Source organism: Mustelus asterias, chromosome 7 (genome assembly GCF_964213995.1).
Source record: "Mustelus asterias chromosome 7, sMusAst1.hap1.1, whole genome shotgun sequence".
NCBI lineage: Eukaryota > Metazoa > Chordata > Chondrichthyes > Carcharhiniformes > Triakidae > Mustelus > Mustelus asterias.
Window position 1 is genome coordinate 55,904,036 of NC_135807.1, and position 25,176 is coordinate 55,929,211.

At 43.1% G+C, this 25,176-nt stretch overlaps 1 protein-coding gene across 1 annotated transcript in view; it reads right to left on the reverse strand.

Moving 5' to 3' along the window:
• The window catches only part of greb1l (GREB1 like retinoic acid receptor coactivator), a 139,176-nt gene that overhangs the window by 80,789 nt on the left and 33,211 nt on the right, over positions 1 to 25,176 (reverse strand). The window contains exons 4-10 of the mRNA XM_078216079.1: positions 17,182 to 17,250; positions 17,033 to 17,140; positions 15,189 to 15,365; positions 12,986 to 13,138; positions 11,156 to 11,287; positions 5,666 to 5,824; positions 11 to 127 (exon numbers count right to left, since the gene is read on the reverse strand). Of these exons, the coding sequence (XP_078072205.1) occupies positions 11 to 127; positions 5,666 to 5,824; positions 11,156 to 11,287; positions 12,986 to 13,138; positions 15,189 to 15,365; positions 17,033 to 17,140; positions 17,182 to 17,250 (915 nt within the window). The remainder of the gene's footprint in view (positions 1 to 10; positions 128 to 5,665; positions 5,825 to 11,155; positions 11,288 to 12,985; positions 13,139 to 15,188; positions 15,366 to 17,032; positions 17,141 to 17,181; positions 17,251 to 25,176) is intronic.

Here is a 25,176-nt window from a genome sequence, read left to right on the forward strand (position 1 = left end):
CTTTTCTTACCGGATCTTGTCACGGGTTGCACAGCCGGAACTGGGACTATTGCAGGCGCAGATATGGGGGAACCAGGAGACCAGCCACGATGACGTTTCTTAGGTGGTCCGGAGCTTGTCATGATGGCTGCAAGTAATGGAAGGACAGACTTTTATTTCTTTAACGCAATGAACAGATTTTTAAATTTCAGTTCCTATTCATTTTGAAAGCACTGTAAGTTGAACCTTGTGTTTATGAAAATAATCAAAATAGCTAATATGACTATTCAACTTAAACAGGTGCTCAGGGGCAACGAATGGAAGATGGAGGCATTTGACAAAGATGATTATACCAAATAAACCATGTCCCACTTTGTACTGTTACGGATCAGTGGTTGGCGTATTGTATTTGGTTTGTTTGCCCTTGGTCTACAGAGGGTAAAAGCAAAGTTCCCGTTCCTCATAAGCATCTAATTACTCCTCAACATGCGTGCATAAGTTCAAAAAATACAGGAGCAGAATTTGGCCATTCGGCCCATTGAGTCTGCTCTGCCATTCGATCATGGCTGATATGCTCCTCATCTCCATTTTCCTGCCTCTTCCTCATAACCCTTCAACCCATTACCAATTAAAAATCTGTCTAACTCAAAACACAGTCTAACACGGTGCAGATGGTTGATAAGGTCAGCATCGAGTTAGGCAGTTGTTGTTGCCCTGTGGTTCGCACTGCACAAATCCCAAATTACGACTTATTTGGATACAATTATTTTCTTCATCCTTTCATGGAATGTCACAGGCAAGGCCAGCATTTGTTGTCCATCCCTAACTGCCCTTGAACTGAGTGCCCTTCTAGAATCAGCTCTTTCTCCAGATATTTAAGCACACATTCCTCCCTGCAGTACTGAGGAATGCTCCAACATTGTCAGGGGCAGAGGAGGTGCTACGTTGTTGATCGGACGGCCCTCTCATAGGGACGTGGAAGTGCTGCAGGGATCTCCTTATGGCCTAGCCAGTACTCATTCTCTAGACAAAATCACAAGAAAAATTATTTGATCACTTATCTCTCTGCAGTTTATGGGATCTTGCTACAAGGCACTGGGAAAAATAATCAGGGAGAGTGCAAAATTAATTTTAATCCCCCTGTAGAATATCTTTCTTACATAGTTTAATAATCTACAATATTTTAGATTTGTCAGTCTTTTATAGGGAAGTCTTGGGCCCCAATTGTAACTGGGAGATGGGAGCAGTGTATTCAAGAGCAGTAATGAGTGATATTAAAACTTCGCAAGATGTGGAGGTCTGGTCAATTTTAAGAGGCTAAGTCCTCATTTCCACAAACATCTGTGCATGTGCTACCCAGCTGCATGCTACAATTTCCAGTCATTATCTGGTTACTATTTATCAAGCCTCAATTCACTTCTTCAAAGGAGATTGCATTCTGTGAGGACTAACATTCCGGCAACTGAGAAGGATTATTGGAAATTGTTAATATGGCTGCAAAGAGAGGGAAGGTGGTCCAGGTTCTCTGATGTATCACTGGAAGTGCAGTGAAAATCTGAGAGTTGTGTTGTTCCTTAGAAGTGGAAGGAACAACCTGTCACCACAACCAGCAATCCCTTGATTGAGGAGGCTGTGGAAGTCAGTGCCAGACTAATGGTGCCACCAAGCTCAATCCATTTCAGGAAACATCTCAGACCTCAATATGTCAGGTAAGGTCATTACAGATTCTTCTTTGCCCATCTCTTGCACTGTACTTACTTTCACTCCCTCTTGTTCCTTATACATCATTCACACTGCTTCTTTCCCCCTGCATCACTTTTTTGACAAATCACAGTAAAACAGCATACCATTTCTCATCCTCACTTCTAACAAATGCTCACATCCTGCTCCCTTCTTTTACTGCTAGCACCAACGGCATCCTCAGCTTAGCTCCTCTCAGTTGTTCAACCTGCACCTTCTCCCAGAAAACCTCCTCAGTTCACACTGTAGCCTCTTTCTGCTAATCACTGGTGTCTACTCCATTCTCCCTTCCATCTGTGTGGGACAGAAAGTAGCTGTACGGATGGCACGGGTTCCACCTGTACTGGGTTGGGATCCATGTTTTAGCAGAACAGATAAATTAGGAGGTTGAAAGGGCTTTAAAATATTAAGATTGGTGGAGGAGGCATGGTTCGACCACATCTGGGGTACTGAGTCTAGTTTTGATTACCATATCATAGAAAGGTCATAGAGGAACTGGAGAAGGTGCAATGAGTTACAAGAATGATGGGCAAATGCTTTGGGTATGCATATCAGGAAAGGATTGGCAGGCCAGGTTTCTTTTCTCTTGAAAAAATGGTGAGGGGAGACCTGATAGAGGTCTTTAAAATTATAAAAGGTTTTGATAAGAGTGGATATAGAGAAAATGTTTCCTCTTGTGTATAAGAACGTAACTAGAGAGGCCATCAGTATAAGATCGACACCAAGAAATCTAATAGAGAATTCAGAAGAAACTTCATTACCCCAAGAGTAGTGAGAATGTGGAATATAAATGCAAGTAAACTGGTTGGTTGGGCAGAATGGCCTGTTTCTGTGCCATATATCTTGTGTAATCCTAAGTGTGCAGCATGTGCAGAAGAAGGTCACATCCTTGCTAGCAAGTTGTAACACCATCTTATCTCTTTTTGTATAAGTAGCGTACAGAATATTAATGAGAGAGCCTGGACTGGGCAAAGGAGCACTAGTTTATGTGGAAATGAATGACTCCAGTGAAAAAGAAGGTAATTGACATGAGCAGTGAACGTAACATCTCAGTATTGATGATCGCAAGGTTGGTGGATCCGACAGCAAGGTGACTAATTTAACCTCAGACCCCCCTCATCTCCCACTACCAAACGTACCTTCAAATGACTATAAAACCTCAATCAAATGTTCCATGTGCGCATTTACACAATCTAATTGCAATTATTAAATCTTCATCCTTTTATATTTTGTCTCAAACCCTCACCAAAAAGCACAAGCCCCTGACCAAGGTGTAATTCATTCCAAACAGTGTGCTCTCCTGCAGACCATTAGGACTGATATGCTGCTGCCCCAAGAGAAGGAGCTTGAAAGAACCAGTGCAGCAGGTGGAGATTCCTCTCAGAATAACAGCAAGTGTTATCCATTGTCACATCTTAGCACAATACCCAACATGGTGTTTGAACTCTGCCCTGACTGCCCCAACAGGAATCCAGAAACCACAGTCCGAACTAGCATCCTCATGGCACCCAGTGTTTATTGGTCACAGGCTTCTCAACAATGACAGAAAGATGTAGAGCAATCTGCCATCAGCTCCGCTCAGGGCATTAGGACTGGACCTTGTGGAAGTGGTAGATCTAGGAACATATTGTTTAAATAGGGTTGACAACATATCTGTTTCATTATTTATTTGGGAATTATTTACTTTCCTGAGCAAATTGAAATCTTTTTCATGTTTATCATTTTTGTGTGTGTTGGCTTTGTCATTATGTTCTTGATGGGTAAGTTGGTTTGATTATTTTATGGTTAAAAAAGTAAAGGATTCCAAAACAATGGAGTGAAGGTTGCAGAACTGTCAGCTCTTATCCCAGAACAAGATTCCTGGATTCCTGCTGCAGCAGAGGAGAAAGAAGAGTCTATGTGAAATGCAGTCTCCCTTGTATCTCATGCCGTCCATCTCACCTCCAGTGTTTTCTCACCATCCTCTTCCTCATCAAATGAATCCTGACTTGAGCATCCCATTGGTCAGTTCTATGGTGCACCTCATAGTGACATGGTTCCTGTTGTATTTGTTTTGCTGGGGAATGGTGGAGTTTCTAAGAGGTGATATCAGCCATGGGAGAGGACAGTATCCCTTTACCATCCTGATGAAACATTAACTCTCGGTGGATTTTTCTAGCCATGCTGCGGCAGGCGAGTACTGGAAAATGCGTGAGCCATTCAAAAGTCCATTGACTTCAGCGGGATTGGAAGATCCTGTCAGTGGGAGGGGCCAGAAAATTCCAACCTCTGTTTCTCTTTTCTCAGATATTGCCTGACCTGCTGAGTATTCTCATCATTTTGTGTTTTTTTTACTTCAGCCATCTTCTAAGATTGGTGATGGTTTGAAATATTGGGAGAGGAGCTCTGGGCAATAGTGGGGAGATCGATAAGGCCTTTTGTGAGCATCCCTCCTCTGTTGTTGCCTTCTCTGTGGCACTATGGGTGCCTTTGCTACTGCTCTTCTTCCTCTTTCCTTCATTTCAATTTGATGCAGCATCCTTACTCAACTTCTCTCACTTATTTATAAAGATTCTCCAAATTGTAAGCCAGATCTAACAGAATCACAGCCCACAAAGAAGTGAACGAGCACCTGTGAATGTGTAGCTTTATTAACATTGAGGCTCGTCTACATTCAGTACATTGAGCAGATCTGCTCCAGTCTCGCCAAGATTCCCTGGTGATGCTGCTTGTCCCTGTGAAACCCATGAAGTGGGTAGATAAAATTATATTAAGTCTTCATTACATCATGGGATGATGACTTATACATGAGTCTCTCACCTCTCTGTAGTACCAGACTCGCAATGATCTGAGTCGCCATTCTTCTCTGGGCAGCCAGGAAAGCAATGGGCTGGTGGTAACATTGAGAATTTCAATGTATTAACACCTCGCCTAGTATTTCCTACCCACTGAGGGGGTTAAAACCGAGACCCAAGTCTCAACCCAAAATACTGAATACAGAGCGAAAAATAGTGAGGGAGGCTACAGTATAAATGCTAGCCCAAATATTTTCTAAATAACAAACTTGTTCACGATAAATTGATGCAACCAGTACATCAAATTCTTTAATAAGTAGCAGTTCACAATTCAGTCAGGCTTTGAAGAAGTCATACGGATTCGAAACATTAATTCTATATCTTTCTCCACAGATGCTGCCAGACCTGCTGAGCATTTCCAGCATTTTCTGTTTTTGTTTCAGATTTCCATCATCTGCAGTATTTTGCTTTTACCCTCATTTCCATTCATGTTCACAATAGTTTAATTGGATTAGCATTTGTGACTATGTTCACCAAAAGTTCTTGCTTGCTTTCTTATAAGCAGATAGTCTGCTGACTTCATCCTGCCATTTGGTGGAAGACAGCATTCAACCTAACAAATTATTTCTAAAATATATTTACTCTATGTACCTAAAGTGATATGTTACAGGAATACTTTGCAGGCATTTTCCAGCCTGGCAATGTATAGAACTTAGGCTGGGATTTTTAGGACCGCGACCAACATATCAACATGCCAGTTTCCCATGACACGGTAGGTGGACAAGTGCCAAAATCAGCAGCCCACTTGCCATTTATTAAAAAATCATTAATGGACAATAAAACTAGCTAACAAGCTAATTGACCCAAATATGACATGGCCCACACCATAATGTGACAGGCAGGTGAGCGTGGGGAGTCTGCTTTTTCACCATCTGAGGTTAAAAATAAGTGGAAAGAAAGGAGGGTACATCTTGGGTGGGGTGCCCTCTGCAGGTTGGGGGGCATCGCTTCCCGAAGATTATATGGATGAGATCAGAAATATCGATGATGCAACATGGAACCTTACTTACTATGCCAAAATAAGTTAATATTGGTGTGTGATATAACACAAGCACAAATCCTTCTGTTTGTTTTTATAATAAATGGTCCCAAGAATTAGAAAATGTTCTTACTGTTATCTCCTGAGGTCAAGCCAGGACTTGATGATGTTGAAAGAGATTGCAGCCGAGGTAAAGAAGGACTGAAAAGATTGGATTTTCCAGCACTCCCGTTACTATTGGTATTACCATTAACTCGCACAGATCCAGGTGACTGGCCATTTGTACAGGGGGCTACATAAGACACAAATAAGCACTTATGAAAGAAAGGTTGATATTAAAGATTTTAAAGGAGGTTGAATCAAATTGCTATTTCATTAATATGAATCAAAATCAATTTTTGTGTTACTGCACCTACTCGAACAGTTTTTTTAACACCATTTGTACAATGACCTGATGGCAGTGTGAAACTGGGGATTGTTTCTTTGTCCTGCTTCGATACCAATATTTAGCCTACTGCCTTTTGGTGCTCAAGCATGCTACTAGATCTCACATATCAGCTTTGGTGGGTGCTACCTGAGGAAGAAATGAATTAAATGAAAATCAAATTCTTAATACGCTGAAATTGAGTATGTTAAATCTAAAGTCACCTTGAATAGTACAAGGATAAATCCTAGGAGATTTAGAATCTTAGAAGCTAGCAGCATGAAAAGAGGCCATTCGGCCCATCATACCTGCGCTGGCTCTTTGAAAGAGCTATCATGCTGACACCCACGTCTTCATCTTTTTCCATAACTCTATAAGCTTCTCATCCTCAATTGTCTGTCCAACTCACTAGTAAAAGTATTTATGGAAACTGCTTCAGGTGCATTCTAAATTCTGCCAACTCTGAGTAAAAATAATTCTCTTCATCCTCCCTCCAGATCTTCTTCCAATTATTTTAAACCTATGACCTCTGCTTTTTCACCCAGTTGCCAGAGGGAATCAGTTCATTCTATCTACTTTATGAACATGTCCCAGCATCCTGAAATTTCTATTAAGTCACCGGTTAACCTTCTCTGTGTAAGGCCAACTGTCCTAACCTTTCAAACCCCTCCTCATAACTGAAGTTCATCATCATTGGTAACATTGTGATAAAACTTCTCTGCACCTTTTCAAAGACCTTTATCTCTTTCCTGATCAGTGCATTTAGGATACTTCCTTTTTACTGAGTAAGCCAGGTGTAGGGGCCTAGGCCATTATGGCCAATTTATGGGGAGCATGGTAAACACAATTAATCAAGAAAAGTTGGGGGCTCTATGAATCAGGCACTCTCCTTGTACATGGTTGTGTGCCTAAGATAGAGTTGTGTAAAATTTACCCTGTAGTTTAAGGTACCACCATAGTTAAAAACAGTTCAAGGGAAGATGAAGTAAATGATTAAGTAGCCATTAGGAGATGACAACCTTGGAAATGTAAAACCTGCTGTTTATATGAGGAAGGCTAAGCAAGTTAGGCTGAAAAAGAATGAGTTGGGCTAGGGGATAATGAAAGTCCTAATTTCAGTGCAGTAGCAATGAAGCAAGGAAAAGAAACAACTGAAATAGTACATTGGAAAATTAAGAGGAACAAAAGAAAATGTCAGATGAACAATGACCACCATAGTATCAATAAACAAATACAAGGGAGCCTACTAAGTCTCTTACATAGAACATAGAACATAGAACAGTACAGCACAGAACAGGCCCTTCGGCCCACGATGTTGTGCCGAGCTTTATCTGAAACCAAGATCAAGCTATCCCACTCCCTATCATCCTGGTGTGCTCCATGTGCCTATCCAATAACCGCTTAAATGTTTCTAAAGTGTCTGACTCCACTATCACTGCAGGCAGTCCATTCCACACCCCAACCACTCGCTGCGTAAAGAACCTACCTCTGATATCCGTCCTGTATCTCCCACCACGAACCCTATAGTTATGCCCCCTTGTAATAGCTCCATCCACCCGAGGAAATAGTCTTTGAACGTTCACTCTATCTATCCCCTTCATCATTTTATACACCTCTATCAAGTCTCCCCTCAGCCTCCTCCGCTCCAGAGAGAATAGCCCTAGCTCCCTCAACCTTTCCTCATATGACCTACCCTCCAAACCAGGCAGCATCCTGGTAAATCTCCTCTGCACTCCTTCCAGCGCTTCCACATCCTTCCTATAGTGAGGTGACCAGAACTGCACACAATATTCCAAATGTGGTCTCACCAAGGTCCTGTACAGTTGCAGCATAACCCCACGGCTCTTAAACTCCAACCCCCTGTTAATAAAAGCTAACACACTACAGGCCTTCTTCACAGCTCTATCCACTTGAGTGGCAACCTTTAGAGATCTGTGGATATGGACCCCAAGATCTCTCTGTTCCTCCACAGTCTTCAGAACCCTACCTTTGACCCTGTAATCCACATTTAAATTTGTCCTACCAAAATGAATCACCTCACATTTATCAGGGTTAAACTCCATTTGCCATTTTTCAGCCCAGCTTTGCATCCTATCTATGTCTCTTTGCAGCCTACAACAGCCCTCCACCTCATCCACTACTCCACCAATCTTGGTGTCATCAGCAAATTTACTGATCCACCCTTCAGCCCCCTCCTCTAAGTCATTAATAAAAATCACAAAGAGCAGAGGACCAAGCACTGATCCCTGCGGCACACCGCTAGCAACCTGCCTCCAATCCGAAAATTTTCCATCGACCACCACCCTCTGTCTTCGATCAGACAGCCAGTTGCCTATCCAATCGGCCAACTTTCCCTCTATCCCACACCTCCTCACTTTCATCATAAGCCGACCATGGGGGACCTTATCAAACGCCTTACTAAAATCCATGTATATGACATCAACTGCCCTACCTTCATCAACACACTTAGTTACCTCCTCAAAAAATTCTATCAAATTTGTGAGGCACGACTTGCCCTTCACGAATCCGTGCTGACTATCTCGGATTAATCCGCATCTTTCTAAATGGTCGTAAATCCCATCCCTAAGGACCTTTTCCATCAATTTACCAACCACCAAAGTAAGACTAACCGGTCTATAATTACCAGGGTCATTTCTATTCCCTTTCTTAAACAGAGGAACAACATTCGCCATTCTCCAGTCCTCTGGCACCATCCCCGTGGACAGCGAGGACCCAAAGATCAACGCCAAAGGCTCTGCAATCTCATCCCTTGCCTCCCAAAGAATCCTAGGATACATTTCATCAGGCCCAGGGGACTTATCGACCTTCAGTTTATTCAAAACTGCCAAGACATCCTCCCTCCGAACATCTATTTCCTCCAGCCTATTAGCCTGTAACACCTTCTCTTCCTCAAAAACATGGCCCCTCTCCTTGGTGAACACTGAAGAAAAGTATTCATTCATCACCTCGCCTATCTCTACTGACTCCATACACAAGTTCCCACTACTGTCCTTGACCGGCCCTAACCTCACCCTGGTCATTCTTTTATTCCTCACATAAGAGTAAAAAGCCTTGGGGTTTTCCTTGATCCGACCCGCCAAGGGCTTCTCATGTCCCCTCCTAGCTCTCCTAAGCCCCTTTTTCAGCTCATTCCTTGCTAACTTGTAACCCTTAATCGAGCCATCTGAACCTTGTTTCCTCATCCCTACATAAGCTTCCCTCTTCCTTTTCACAAGACATTCCACCTCTTTTGTGAACCATAGTTCCCTCACTCGGCCATTTCCTCCCTGCCTGACAGGAACATACCTATCAAGGACATCCAGTATTTGTTCCTTGAAAAAATTCCACTTTTCATTAGTTCCTTTCTCTGACAGTTTCTGTTCCCAACTTATGCCCCCTAATTCTTGCCTAATCGCATCATAATTACCCCTCCCCCAATTGTAAACCTTGCCCTGCCGTACGGCCCTATCCCTCTCCATTGCAATAACAAAAGACACCGAATTGTGGTCACTATCTCCAAATTGCTCTCCCACAACCAAATCTAACACTTGGCCCGGTTCATTTCCCAGTACCAAATCCAATGTGGCCTCACCTCTAGTCGGCCCATCCACATATTGTGTCAGGAAACCCTCCCGCACACACTGCACAAAAACTGCCCCATCCAAACTATTTGACCTACAAAGGTTCCAATCAATATTTGGAAAGTTAAAGTCCCCCATGACAACTACCCTGTGACCCCCACACATATCCATAATCTGCTTAGCAATTTCTTCCTCCACATCTCTATTACTATTTGGGGGCCTATAGTAAACTCCTAGCAACGTGACCGCTCCTTTCCTATTTCTAACTTCAGCCCATATTACCTCAGTGTGCAGATCCCCCACGAAGTGCCTTTCCGCAGCCGTTAAACTATCCTTGATTAACAATGCCACTCCTCCACCTCTTTTACCAGCTTCCCTACACTTAGTGAAACATCTATACCCCGGAACGTCCAACAACCATTCCTGTCCTTGTTCTACCCACGTCTCCGTAATGGCCACAACATCGTAGTCCCAAGTACCAATCCACGCCCCAAGTTCATCTACCTTGTTCCGGATGCTCCTTGCATTGAAGTAGACACACTTCAACCCACCTTCCTGTCTACCAGTACCCACCCTTGACCCTGATACCTTCCCCAATGCCTCACCACCCTCACTGACTTCTGGACTACAACTCCCTTTCCCACTCCCCTGACAAATTAGTTTAAACCCCCCTGAAGAGCCGTAACAAATTTCCCTCCGAGGATATTGGTGCCCCTCTGGTTCAGGTGCAAATCAGTGGCCATTTAAGTGCCTCATCCCTCTCCCATTGCTGTTTCACACAGTAAGGAGAGACCCGCATCAAGTAGGTAGTCTGGCAACTTTTACTGGTTGCGCTGGGACTCCTTTGGCACCCATGTGCCCTCCCCAAGGTCATACCTCTCCCTTTAATCTTCCCCCACTGGTCTGTCAAACCCAGTCACACACTCTCCCTAAGCCACCTTGCTGGAGTCTGCAGGCCAATACACCAGACTTACCCGAAGCCCATCCTGTATAACTTCCTCTTTTTTGGGGGGACTGCCTGTAGTCCCAGCCACTGCTTGAACCTGGCACTGCTGGAATTACACGGTGCTCGTCAATCGGATTGGCTGGCAGCTCCCAAAGGCGGGAACTCCTCCTTTGACGGGGATCAAAGTCTTCCCCTGAGATAATTAACATCCCCCCCCCCCCCCCCCCCCCCCCCACCCCGCCCAAGTGTAAAATGGTTTTCTTGTGGGCAGGCTCCTGATCAACCAAGGAGAGGGCTGCAAACGTACCAGCATTTAAAATGCAGTCCAGGATTTAGGTTGACAGCTTGTGTAAGTGCCCTGTGTCTGAAGATCACATGTAGTCCCAGAAAGACAAGTGAAAGCCTGCAAGTGAGTGACTCTCAATAGTTTTCACAAACCCCATGTGTGCCAACTCAGCAGCAGCGCTTGTAGATGACCCATAATAGGAAAGCTAATGGTCCCTTTTGGTAGAAATTGTTCTAAAGAATGACCCAACTGTGTGGTGTTTTTTTTATATAAACACTATTTTTATTTAAAAATCACACAATGTCCAGCGAAGGAAACGCGGAGCACACTCCAGAGTACGTTCCTGAAAAAGTGAAGAAGGCAGAAAAGAAATTTGAAAAATATACCTGTGATTGGAGGTTTCCCAAGGTGTTGCATGGATAGAGCAAGAGGTTTTGCTATGTTTCCACTCCTGGATAGGTCCTGGCATCCTGGGTAATTGGCAGTGGATGATGCTGAACCAAGACTAAATGTTGATTCTGCAAAGTATGAATTATTATATTTTATTCAACTTTTACTCTGTACTATGGCCAAGTGATCAGAAAAGTTGAGTTCTTGAAATATTCAGCTCCTCAACTCAAAAGGGCAGCATTTATATCACTAATCTGTTTATGCTACACCAAATTTATCATCAATATCTATCCCTATTTTAACTGCAGGATCAGCAAAATCTTCAATCTTTCTAGTGACATACCAGAACAAAAGTAGGAAAATGAAACATTTCAAATAAACTACCAGCCGTATTATGATTTGTGATACTTTTAGACAGTATGGATTTGGATTTATGGTGCAATAACTATGGCAAAATAAATATTTTTTTCAGCTGTTTACTGAGGAGTACAAAAGCTAAAAGAATTCAGAATAGTCGTACATGCTAGTACAGAACTTGAGTAGAGCTGAAAAAAGTGACATGTCGAATCTTTTTGTCTTGCACGCATCAGGACATTTCGCAAGAATACTGATATACAGGGGAAAACAACAATTTATGCCATATGGGAAGAAAGTACTGACTGATTGGCAAGTAGACTTTGATTGGTAGAGGCGTTGCCATGGAGAATACACCGGGGACAGACAGTTAACTGCCGAGCTTTGCTTGAAATTTAAATCAGTTTGACTCTGACTGGTCGAGGCATTGTCCTGAGGAATGAGTCAGTGAATGGCTGTCACTTACTTTGCTTAGCTAAAATAGGCACAATATACGTACATGTTTTTTCTGTCTGCAAAGAACACGGCCCTATGTATTAATATAAGTACACGCAAATGCACCACACTACAAGCCCAACTGATAATCTTAAATAGGTTGTCAGAGTAATTATCAGCACATTGAGGATTATTCAGGAAATGCTATCCGATCACAGAATCACATCTAATGTTGGTCATTGCATGCATGGGCCAGTTAGGTATGGTCTGTACCATACCCATTGCAACTGGTGGTTGGGACATGTGATCCACCAGTCTTTGGTACGTAGTCTAGACACCTAGCATCATACTGGCAACTAAATTCCTATACCACATTACTCATTTATGTGATAGGCAGAACCTCTTTCTGGCTTGACGGCCGCATCCTGTTAGTGGTGAATGCTACTCAAGTTGCTACTGCGTGGTAGCAGCGTGAAACAGCTAGCTCCATCTGTTGGTCAAAGTTTTGAGATACATTGCTCTTCCAGGGTAGTCTGAGGTAGACTGTGTACTTTTTAGGGCTGAAAGTGATGGCCTTCAGCCCGCACCTGAGTGTGCGAAATATACAGCACAAGATGATCTGATCAAGGCAGCCATTATCCTGCAGGAACTCAGCCATACCAACCTGGCAAAAGCCCAGTTCCATGCTCACAGCGGGGTGCTACTCTGTATTTCCCACGTGTGAATTAGAAGTATCGGAGTGGTGAATCTGCCCTCAAAAAGAGGGACTTTTACCCACTTTGACTAAACAGGTTTCAATGAATTTGAAAGGAATTGTTTGTCATGTGAAAAAATATTCCTGACTGCTCTTTAACAGTGAAACAGATTACTGTTCTCATTGGTGTATGTCACAAAATAATACTGATAAATCCAAGTTGCCAAGGTAGGGAGCACCAGAAAACCAGTTAAGCACGTAGTGAAGCGTCTGATCAATTTCAAATGCTTCACATTGCACATCAGAATTTGAATCCACGTACTCAGCAACAGCATAAACCTACCTGTCTGTGAACTGGCAACTGTAGTAGTGTAACCACTGGATGATACTGTGTCTATATTTGGAGATGGCGCAGTAGCACCCACGACTGTAGCAACTGGCTTGGCAGAGGGTAGTGCAGATGAATAACTGCTGGGTGACTGACGAGTCCGGCATTCTAATAACATTTCAAAGGAAGTGATTTTAAAAAAAGATTCAGTGTCCGGCCTGTTGCTTTTAATTACCGTATATATAAGTTATATCAAAGCTGCACAGTAAACATGGTCACAATGTTAAATCCAAGTGGAGTCAGTTTATCATATCCACATTGATGGCATCCAGCTCTAAACCTCATCAACACCTCTCTCAATCTCTATGACCTCTCCACTGTCTTCAAAATAAATTCTAATATTACAGTGAATCCCAAATTATGATGATAGTAAGCACAAACACTCTCAGTTCGCAGCTGGAATACTGTGTGCAATATTGGTCCCCTTATTTGCGGAAGGATATATTGGCCTTGGAGGGAGTGCAGAGAAGGTTCACCAGGTTGATACCAGAGATGAGGGGTGTCGATTATGAGGAGAGACTGAGCAGATTGGGTTTGTATTCGTTGGAATTTAGAAGGCTGAGGGGGGATCTTATAGAGACCTATAAGATAATGAAGGGGCTGGATAGGGTAGAGATGGAGAGATTCTTTCCACTTAGAAAGGAAACTAGAACTAGAGGGCACAGCCTCAAAATAAAGGGGGGGTCGGTTTAGGACGGAGTTGAGGAGGAACTTCTTCTCTCAGAGGGTGGTGAATCTCTGGAATTCTCTGCCCACTGAAGTGGTGGAGGCTACCTCGTTGAATATGTTTAAATCACGGATAGATGGATTCCTGATCGGTAAAGGAATTAGGGGTTATAGGGATCAGGCGGGTAAGTGGAACTGATCCACTTCAGAATCAGCCATGATCTTATTGAATGGCGGGGCAGGCTCGAGGGGCTAGATGGCCTACTCCTGCTCCTATTTCTTATGTTCTTATGTTCAGCAGTGTCCCTTTAACTAACTACTTCCATTTTAATGACTGGGTTCTTGCAAACTGTGCCTTTTCAATGGTGATGCCTAGTCCCATAACTGTAGAAAATGACAGAAGTCACTGCATTTAGGGTGGGCAGCTTCATTCCATTCTAACTCAGCTGTGTGCATGCAGCTGCTACAAGAAGAGTGGTTGCTCCTTTAGCACTGTCTGAATATGAACAGCAACTAAGCCAGATGCATTTACAATGGAACTCTGGTAAACATCAGCCACATCAGAAACTTCTAGCCCTGTTAAGGAATTCAACTTCCCCCAACCCAAGAATTTCAGGCCCATTGTTTACCACCCAAACTCTTTTCACTTGGGATCTTTACGGCCATCCAAGAAAATACATTGCTATTCATGTTTCTGGGCTGGATTTAAATGCTCATTCCATTGATAAAAGGTATGGTATACTGATAAGCTCTGCCATTTCAAATTCAAGACGCAGCTATTGGAATGAGAGCCAGATCAATTAACGTGGCTTCAGTACATGCAAAACAGCCAGCCACTTTGCATAGCATTGTCATTGTGGTATCACACATAAGAAGCACAATTTAGGGTTGAGAGCATACTTATAATACACTGTCACCATGGAAACAAACGTCAGGCAATCATACACACATTCCATTTAAAATAACAGAAGGAAAGTAATTTGGACTCGATATCAAACATGAAATCCTCCCACTTGAATTTTGGCTCTACATTCCCCTCGGCAATGTTTTAGACAAATGAAAGTCTATCCCTTTTATTCTGGCAAACATACTGGGAACAAATGGCTGTTTCAACATTGCACATGTGAACAATGAAAACAATTGTAAGAACTACTCAAGTAATATTTCAGGCTCGGGTTCAACATTGTAAGCACGATCATAAACCCATTCTTTATACACACACTTGCATTTTGCTACATATAATAAATGGCCAACCTGCTTACAATCTATTAACTTTATTTGGTTTTTGCTGAGTGTTAGTGGTTAAATAACCCAGTTAGTAAAAATGAATACTTTTTTTATTCTGATTTTACTGAATGCCAGTGATGGATGTAGGATCACACTTAAAGATGCAAAAAGAGGCACTAAGGTACATCTAGGACAGCAATCTGAAAATCACTGTTCAACGTACATAAAATGTCGAAGTCACAGGTTCTGTACTGAGTTTAATTACCTTTCCAACAAATCAGTGGTCCTTTGGAGAAAACACCTTGAGAGTTTTTGACCAGGTAATATTTTAAGTGCTTCTGCTTCTTTGGCTGGGTTGTCAGCTTTAAGTTGATGTGATTGGAAAACTCAGTGAAATACCGAAATCCTTTCTCCCCACAGCCTATGCAGTTCCCCGAGAAACCTGCCATCATAGCAACAAAAACAAGAGCAGATGGTGAGCTTGGATATCACTGAACTTCACAGAGAAAACTGTTGTTTGATGTGAACAGAAGCTCAATAGTTCCGCTGCACGGCCACACGTCAATCTCACACAATAAAGAACCAGAGCAAGATCCAGGGTTTATTTATTTTGAGTCATCGGGCCCCCTTCCCCACCCGTTCGATTCCCGACTTGGGTCACTGTCTGTGTGGAGTCTGCACGTTCTCCCCATGTTTGCGTAGGTTTCCTCCAGATGCTCCGGTTTCCTCCCACAGTCCGAAAGGCGTGCTGATTAGGTGCACTGGCCATGCTAAATTCTCCCTCAGTGTACCCGAACAGGCGCCGGAGTGTGGCGACTAGGGGATTTTCACAGTAACTTCATTGCAGTGTTAATGTAAGCTTATTTGTGACAATAATAAATAAACTTAAACTTAAACTTCATTCAGGTTTAATGTGTTGGGGATTTGAAAAAAATATTTTTTAAACTTTTCTTTTGGTTTACTTTTTACTCTCTTAGTCCAATCTTTCTTTCCTCTCCTTGTTTCTCTTACCGTGGCTGAATTCACATTGAATTCACCATTCTAACTTACACTTCCTTGTTCAGACCTTGTTCTCACAGTGCAACAATGTGAATCCGGAGGTGTACAGTTGCTTGTCCTTTTCACTCTGATCCCAGAAGCTCTATAGAGGGCACTGCACTGTGTCCATATTGCACCTCCAGCAACTTGCAGCGCAAAATATCACAAAGATTAAACAGGCGAGGGGAAACCTAACCAACAGAAAGTGGTACTTACTGACCAGTTTTAATACATTCTGGGCTGAACAAATAGTAAGAATAAAGTCGTACAAAACATATTCTGTCGTCTGCACCACAGTAACATTGATTCCTGGTGCATAGGGATGGTATGGAGGTCGAGGATGGAACTAAAATTGAATGGGACGCAGTGAGTGGATTTTGATACTGTCATATGGACTCCAGAAACATTCACAAATGTCAGGCAAGACCTGATTCCAGAATTCCCAATATAATTTTCTATTATTGATAGATTACAACATACATTCTTTATCTAAAACAAATCCAACAAGCTGCAATGTTATCCACAAAACCCAGGATCATTCAGTAACGATACATAAGAATACAATCAAGTGCATTGTGTTAGGAACATTGGATATCAAACATGATGTAATTATCCAATCTCTGTGAATGAGCTGTTGTAAAAAGGTCACCAGCATTCAAGCAGTTCGATCACTATTTACTAACACAGGGACACCCGAATACATTTATAGCAGCCTAAGAGAGTGGGCAGATTGATTATTAACATTCATAAAGAGCTATCAACATGGACAGGAATAATATCAACAAGATTATCATCGGAAGACCAAAACATCTACGGAAGTGCCCCTTTTGAACATAAGGGGTGTTGGGACAAGCCTCCCCATTGGAAATTAAAGGGATATTTTAAGCTGGGCGGAATCTCAGTGAAACCAAGTAGCATCGTAAATTTTAAAATCGCTGACCATCGTCCGACTGTGGCATCTTCCTTGCCGTGGATATTTACAACAATGTGGAACATTCAGAAAGGGAACTTACAGTTTAACTGAAAATCGTGCTGTCACAATACCGATAACTTACTGTCAGAACTCCTCACCTAAAAGTGCATTCTTTCCATTGTCATCTGGCAGAAATCGCTTATCCACTGCACAGATCAGAATGTGCTCAGGGAGATTTGGAGACTTGGCTCCTACCAGCACAAAGCCTGGTGGAATGTCAATTTGTTCAGAAGAGAGTGATACCAGCCTGGTGGAATGTCAATTTGTTCAGAAGAGAGTGATACCAGACGCAGGTCTTTGCCAGCTTGGCAGAAACCTAAATTCAAGCAAAAACATAATTATTATTTTGGGAAAAAAAATGTGACTGACTTGAACAATGTTTCAAAATAATACCAACAATTAAATAAAGGCTCGTGCGCAAGTGAAAATAAGGCTGTGTTTAACAACAGCTTTGGTGTGTTTATAGTTATTTTATACTTAAATTTGAGCAATAAGCATGGAAAACTCATTAAAAGAGAATTATCTTTGCAGAAATATTGTGGCATGAATTTATCTTAGATGGTAACACAAGATGGATATTGGCAAATCTGCAGCCCATTTTGCACTCCACACAATTCACCTTTCCATTGGCTTCAGAGAAATTGAAATTCAGACAGAATGTAAAAAAGCCTACCAATTCACTACCACCCACTGTGCACTTTCCCTCATGATGAAATTGATCATCTATTTTATTTTCTTTCTTATTATTAGTATTGAATATTAATCTTTTGCCATATTACTAACTTTGTGCTTTAACACTCTTGGCATTTTTCTAAAGCACTTTTATGCCCGTTAATAACTATTATCTACAGCACTTAAATGATTTCTACAAAATGCACCAACATTATCTGATTGCACTACTCCTTTTTCTCAAAAAGATAAATGCCTCATTGAACCAAAAGTGGGGAACAACAAAAGTCTTAAGTCAAAAGTAACACAGGTCACTAGCTTCTGCTGACATTCACACACAAGCTGCAATCCACCAGCACAGAATCGCTATGGCGCAGGAGGCCATTTGGCCCATCATGTATGCACTGGCTCGCCAAATGAGCATCATGACCTGTGTCATTCCTCTGCCTTTTCCCCTGCATATTGTTTCTATTCAACTGATCATCTAATGCTTTCTTGAACGCCTCGATTGAACCTGCCTCCACCAAATTCCAGCCAGCGCATTCTAGAACCGAAACACACATTGTGTCAAAAAAAAAATTCTCGCATCACATTTGCTTCTTTTGCAAATCACTTTAAATCTGTGCCCTCTTGTTCTTGATCATTTTACAAGTAGAACAGTTTCTTCCTATCTACTCTGTCCAGCTCCCTCATGATTTTGAATATCTCTATCAAATCTCCTCTTAGTCCTCTTCTCTCCAAGGAGAACAGTCCTAACGTCTCCAATCTATCCCCATAGCTGAAATTTCTCATCCCTGGAACTATTCTTGTAAACCTCTTCTGCACTCTCTCCAATGCATTCACATCCTTCTTATAGTGCAACGCCCAGATCTGCATACAGTATTCCAGTTGAGGTCTAACTAGTGTTTTGTCTAAGTTCAGCATAACTTCCTTGCTTTTTTATTCTACGCCCCTATTAATAAAGACCAAAATACTAAATGCTTTATTAACTGCTCTCTCCACCTGTCCTGCCACCTTCAATGCTCCATGCACAGTGACATCTAGATCCCTCTGCTCCTGCACCCCTTTAAGAATTTCACCCCTTATTTTATATTGCCTCTCCATGTTCTTCCGACCAAATGCATCACCTCACATTTTTTAAGTTCATCACTGTCCTCTTCACAGTTTACAATACTTACAAGTTTGTGTCATCCGCAAACTTTGAAATTGCCCCTGCACACCAAGAGCTAGATCATTCATATCAGGAAAAGCAAGGATCCCAATACTGACACCTGGGGAACACCACTACACATCTTCCTCCAGCCTTAAAGATATCCATTGACCATTACTCTCTGCTTCCTATTAGTCACAGTAAGAAGTCTCACAACACCAGGTTAAAGTCCAACAGGTTTATTTGGTAGCAAATACCATAAGCTTTCGGAGCGCTGCTCCTTCGTCAGATGGAGTGGAAATGTGCTCTCAAACAGTGCACAGAGACACAAAATCAAGTTACAGAATACTAATTAGAATGCGGCCGCCTTAGCCGCCTATTAGTTAGCCAATTTTGTATCCACATTATTACTGTCCCTACATAGGAACAGTTGATACAGTCTCCAAATCAATGTTGGCCAAACTAATTGACCATCCACTCTAGTCTGCTAGCAAGCCCCAGGATAAAAGCACCATGCATCCTGGAGACAGGTAAGTCTGGGATTTTGACTGGGAAAGGATCAGGGAGCCTAGTGGGGGTGGAGAGGTGGGTTTTTGTGGCCAGACAGGAAATGACAAAAGGACTGTAACATCTTGGGGGTATGTCCCCAAGGCATAAAGAGCACCCTCTGAAAGATGTATTCCCTTCCTTCCTGCCTTTTACCCAGTTTTGTTAAAAAGAAGCCCGCCCAGATAGAGTAACCCGTTGTATTTTATGCAAATATGCCAGGTAAGGATCCCTAAAGTCCAGTTCCAGGAGTCGGGTATCATAATGTAGAGAACTTCAACTGTAAGCTTGCATCTTCCTGCCCCTGGCTCATTGAGAGGAGAATATTAGAGCACTGCAGTATTTTGTTACATAGCTGGGATACCTCATTTTTACTACAGATGAAGACTGCCAAAAACTTCAGTCAGACTGATATGTAGATGAATACCAACAACGATCACTCAAATATTAGCAAAATAATCTCAGGTGTTCAGACAAAATTCACCCAAACAGGGTACTATGATGATCATCATTAGGAAGTAGCAATGCCCAAATACTGAATGGATACGAAGAGAAATTAAGTCACTGATTGTGTAGGTTCAATGAATCACAGTGCAGAAATCCTTTTGGAGCTGTTCCATGACTGGCATTGTATAGTTCCAAAATAAACATTGAAAACACAGCTACTTCAATAAAAAAACTTTACAAGTTTAACACCATCACACAGGTACAACTGATGGTAAAATAATGAGAGGGACATACAACAAGCATGGCGCCCATCCATGTGCATTCATACAATGCGCTGGTGTTCACTGAAGTTTTGACCTAATTTGAACAAAACTATCAGATTCAGCGGTTCACAACAGAGTTGAGCCCAATAAGAACAATCTCAGCTTCTGACATTTATCTAGCTAAGCCATGGTGAATTTTCAAAACAGTCTTCGTTCTCTCTTATGATTTTCACATTGCTGCTTACTTCTGTTTCTCTTCCTTCCTTCACAATTTTGAACTCTCTTATCTCCTCCTAAAATTTGTATCACCTCCCCCTTCGCTTCTATTTTTCTCTCTATTCTCATGTTTTCTTCTCTCTCTCCTCCACTTTTGTTTTTCACCATCTTCATTTAGGTCTTTGCTTCATGCTCACTTTGGAGTCCATTTCCTGATTAACTTTAGACTCCTTCCCTCGCTCCCTCTTCTTCACTTCCTCTGTATTTTTCCTCTTTTCTTTTCAATTTTCTTTTCACTCTGCATTAGGGTTACTATCTGGGAAGCACCATGAAAGAAATGAGGGACTGCTGGGGTTTCTGTCAGTATAGAAACTTTTGTTTAGAAATAAAGTGAAATTGTTAAAGAAATCGGTAGCACAGTGGTTAGCACTGCTGCTTCACAGCTCCAGAGACCTGGATTCGATTCCCGGCTTGGGTCACTGTCTGTGTGGAGTTTGCACATTCTCCTCGTGTCTGCGTGGGTTTCCTCCAGGTGCTCCGGTTTCCTCTCACAATCCAAAGATGTGCGGGCTAGGTTGATTGGCCATGCTAAAATTGCCCTTAGTGTCCTGAGATGCGTAGGTAAGAGGGATTAGTGGGTAAATATGTAGGGATATGCGGGTAGGGCCTGGGTGGGATTGTGGTAGGTGCAGACTTGATGGGCCGAATGGCCTCTTTCTGTGTGTTATCAAAATAAAAATAAGCGGAGAGAGACTGCAATAGAAAATCCATAGGAGAAAGAGACTTAGGAAAAAAGTACTAATGGAGGATTCCTGAATAAAGCTAGCATGACTGGGTCAGGCAAGGACAGAGAATAATGTAGCTGGGAGAAACTGGTGACAGACACAACTAATAATTAACAATGCATTCAAATTAGTTTTCGAAATGTTGTATTCCTCTAATCAATGTCTGGGCTTTTAACGAAGAATACATAATGAAGCTTGGCTGAAAAACAAAAATCCATTAGCCCCTTGAGCCTCAGAGAAAGCATTGCTTGATTAGCAACCCTGGCACTCTGATCTATGCTATCTGTTTATTTACACAGGATAAAAAGGATTCATGTGCTTGCAGTTTCTGGTATTGATACTTTAATGAGTCTGGATGATTAACACTTCTATTGGCCTGTTGTAAAAATATTTTTTTTAAGAAAGTGTAAAGTTATCAATGAGTGTCACTTTTTCAAAGCTCTTTTTACACATCTTGTCAACATTGGTTCCATACAGCATATAGTAGGTAAATGGGCATGGGAGTGTCATAGCTTGGCATGGAGGGCTTGAGGGGCCTCAAGGGGTGGATGACGGCATACCTTGGAGTGGGAGACATGAGGGGCCATTGGAGGTAGATGGTGGTAGCCCTTGGCATGGGGGCACAAAGGGCCAAAGGAGGTGGGTAACTAGATGGCATAGATGGGGCATGCTGAGGGTGGGGGGTGTAAGGGGTGGGGGGTGTAAGGGGTGGGGGGTGTAAGGGGTCTTCTGTTTTTATTATGCATCAAGTTGGGCCTTTTAAACAGCCCATCTCTGCACCCGGCAGCACTTGTGGCTGCCTCCAAACAGTTTCCCTGCATCAGCTGCCCTGACCACCTCCCTGGAATGAAAATCCTGTCCTTCTTGGGATTTGCTCCTGAGACCGGTGGAGAAAGCCTGGAACTTGCCCAACTCCCACAACCGATCTGGAAGATGGAAAATCCAGCACCATGTTATACTGCAAAAGGAACCATGTACTGAGTATGCAGCAAAACAATACATTCTGAGCCTCTTTACTGATATGACATAATCCTCGCAGCAGGAATATAGTCATCTCAGCGAGAGCACTGAGTAGCATCAAACACACATCAAACCAGAAACACATACTCTGCAGATCTATTATTAACTTAGAAGTTAGATAAATTTCATGGATGTAAAAGGAACTGAGGAGGTGGTGAATTTAGAACTAGGGGTCACAGTCTCAGATTAAGGGATCAGTCATTTAGGACAGAGGTGAGGCTAATTTCTTCAAAGGTTTGTGAATCTTTGGAGTTCTCTACCCTGGAGAGGTTTTTTTATTCATTCGTGGGACATCGGCATCAGTGGCTGGTCAGCATTTATTGCCCATCCCCAGTTGCCCTTGGAGGGCAGTTGAGAGTCAACCACATTGCTGTGGCTCTGGAGTCACATGTAGACCAGTCCAGGTAAGGATGGCAGATTTCCTTCCCAAAAGGGCATTAGTGAACCAGATGGGGTTTTCCGACAATCGACAATGGTTTCATGGTCATCAGTAGATTCTTAATTCCAGATATTTTTTATTGAATTCAAATTCCACCATCTGTTGTGGCATGATTCGAACCCGGCTGTCCAGAACATTAACTGAGTTTTTGGATCAATAGTCTAGCGATAATATTACTGGGCCATCCCCTCCCCTGTGGATTCTACTTTGAGTATATTCCTTTGAGGATATTCAAGATGGAGATAGATAGATTGTTGGATACTAAGAGAATAAAAGGATATGGAGATAGTGCAGGAAAGTGGAATTGAAGTTGATGATCAATCATGATCTTATTGAATAGTGGATGAGGCAAGAAGGGCTGAATGGCCATTCTCAATGTATCCACTGCATTCTTAAAAGGGATTAGATGCATTTCCATGACAAAGCAGGATACATCTGGAGAAGACTGTCTACTTTTTAATCATATTTAATCAATAGTAATCTGACATAATCCAGCTACAGTTAAATGCAAGGAATTCCAATTGTCTCTAACTTAAATTTGATCAGTATCTCTTGACATCACTCAGGGCGGCACGGTAGCACAGTGGTTAGCACTGCTGCGTCACAGCGCCAGGGACCTGGGCTCGATTCCCGGCTTGGGTCACTGTCTGTGTGGAGTTTGCACATTCTCCCCATGTCTGCGTGGGTTTCCTCCAGGTGCTCCGGTTTCCTCCCACATTCTCAAAGACGTGCTGGTTAGGTGCATTGACCCAAGCAGGCGCGCTGGACTGTGGCAACTAGGGGAATTTCACAGTAACTTCGTTGCAGCATTAATGTAAGCCTTACTTGTGACTAATAAATAAACTGTCAGTCAATCAGTTGGATCATGTCAGCATTGGAGGTGGTAGGATTTACGTCAGGACTCAATAAACAGTCTTGCAGTGAACAAACCTAACTTAGAAAACAACAAAACAAAGTCTTTTTAAAAAGCCATCAGGATCCATTTAGAAAGGTCCTCTATGATCAACTGCAAGCAGAACAACTCGCAATAAAAGCAAGATGATTTCTCCTTCAAAATGCAGTAAGTGACGGATAGCTACATGCAAATTATATACATAGCATCAATCCCAGTCACGTAGAGCAGTGTGGTCTCCAGATATGACTGACAGGGGAATTATGCAATTGTCTTTATTCTGGCCAGGAACAGCTGTGTCACTATAAGCAGTCAAGTTTGGTGAAATAAGGATGAGAACCATACTTTCATCAGCCAGAGAGAGTACTTTCCCTGTTGATCTTTCAAATCGCTTCGGGAATCAAGATAACTGCAAGAAATTTTCAATAGAATAGATGAATTTGTCCCAGTGCAGGGATCCAGTCTCCAAGAGCAGAACCCGTACTTAAGTTTTTAATCAAAATAAACAGATCAACTTCAGAGGGTCTTCATTTCTCAAAAATCATGGAGACAACCTTGGCTGAAATTCTCCCAGAAAAGTGTCGAATTCACGTGAAAACTGGAATAATTCACGCTGGTTTTTGTCAGTGGGAGTTCAGAGAAGAATCTCCCACACTCTGCACTGCAGAGGCTACCAGCGCGAATATCATTAGATTTCAGGGGGCGGGATCTATTCCTGCTGGAGAGGCTGAAGTCAGCGCGCTGAGTGGGCTACTGCGCATGCGTTGATCTGTCAGTGCCGAGATCGGCACATACACAATGGCTCCATACTGACAGCCTCCCAATTACTGGCCAGCACGATTGCTGGCCAGCCCCACGACCACCGCATCGCCGGCTCTCACCCACCCCCCCCCCCCCCCCCCCCCACCCCTTCCCCAACGACGTGATCGCTGGCCCCCCACCATTCCCGGGCCCAGCCCCAGCACCCGGCCCACCCTGCTCTCCAGCTCCCCCCCACAGAAGTGCTGAACCGCCCCCCCCAGCAGGCTAACCCCGTTCCCCCCCACCCCCCAACCACAGCCCATCCCGATCGCAGGCCTCCCTCCTTCCCTCACCGATCTCGACCGTAGGGTTGCACCGGGAGCCCCCCACCCCCACCGTTCATCCCCTTGGCACTGCCCCAGGCCTAATGGGCAGTTCCAAGGTGCCCACTGGGCATTGGCAAATTTACACTTTGGGCAGTGCTGGGCGCACAGGCTGGCACTGCCAGGGTATTAATGCCCAATGTCCCCCCTCCCCGCCCAACCCTTTGGGCCTCCCCCCACCCTGAGTGCTCCCCTTCAGTCCAGTGTGGTCAGGCTGCTAGTTCCCCAAAAGTGGGGAGCTACTGTAAACCCCGCTGGAGTGAAATACTCATGGTGGGGGGTGGGGGGAGGGAGTGTGGGGGGATGCTAGGAGCCCAGAGACTTCAGTCCCAGGCCCATTAATTCAATTTAAATCAGATGCACAATAATATTAAAATTACTTCAGCGCCTCCCCCCCCCATTTCCGGCGCAGAGCAGACGCCGGCAGAAATCTGGCATTGGGAGACACCATTGCGGTGGGAACACATGCGCAAATCCCACGCATTGCCCGCCGCGAGATTCTCCCAGCCTGTTAGCGCAGCGGGATGGGAGAATCATGGCCTTTGTTTCGAAGGGTCCACTTATTGTAGAATATTGCTGTGAAAATATGACAAGATTCTCAGAAGTTGTGTCCCTTACACCTTTAATGAAGTATCCACTCATAAGCTTCAGGGATATATAACCAAAAGATGTTTTGCTGCAGGCACTAGAA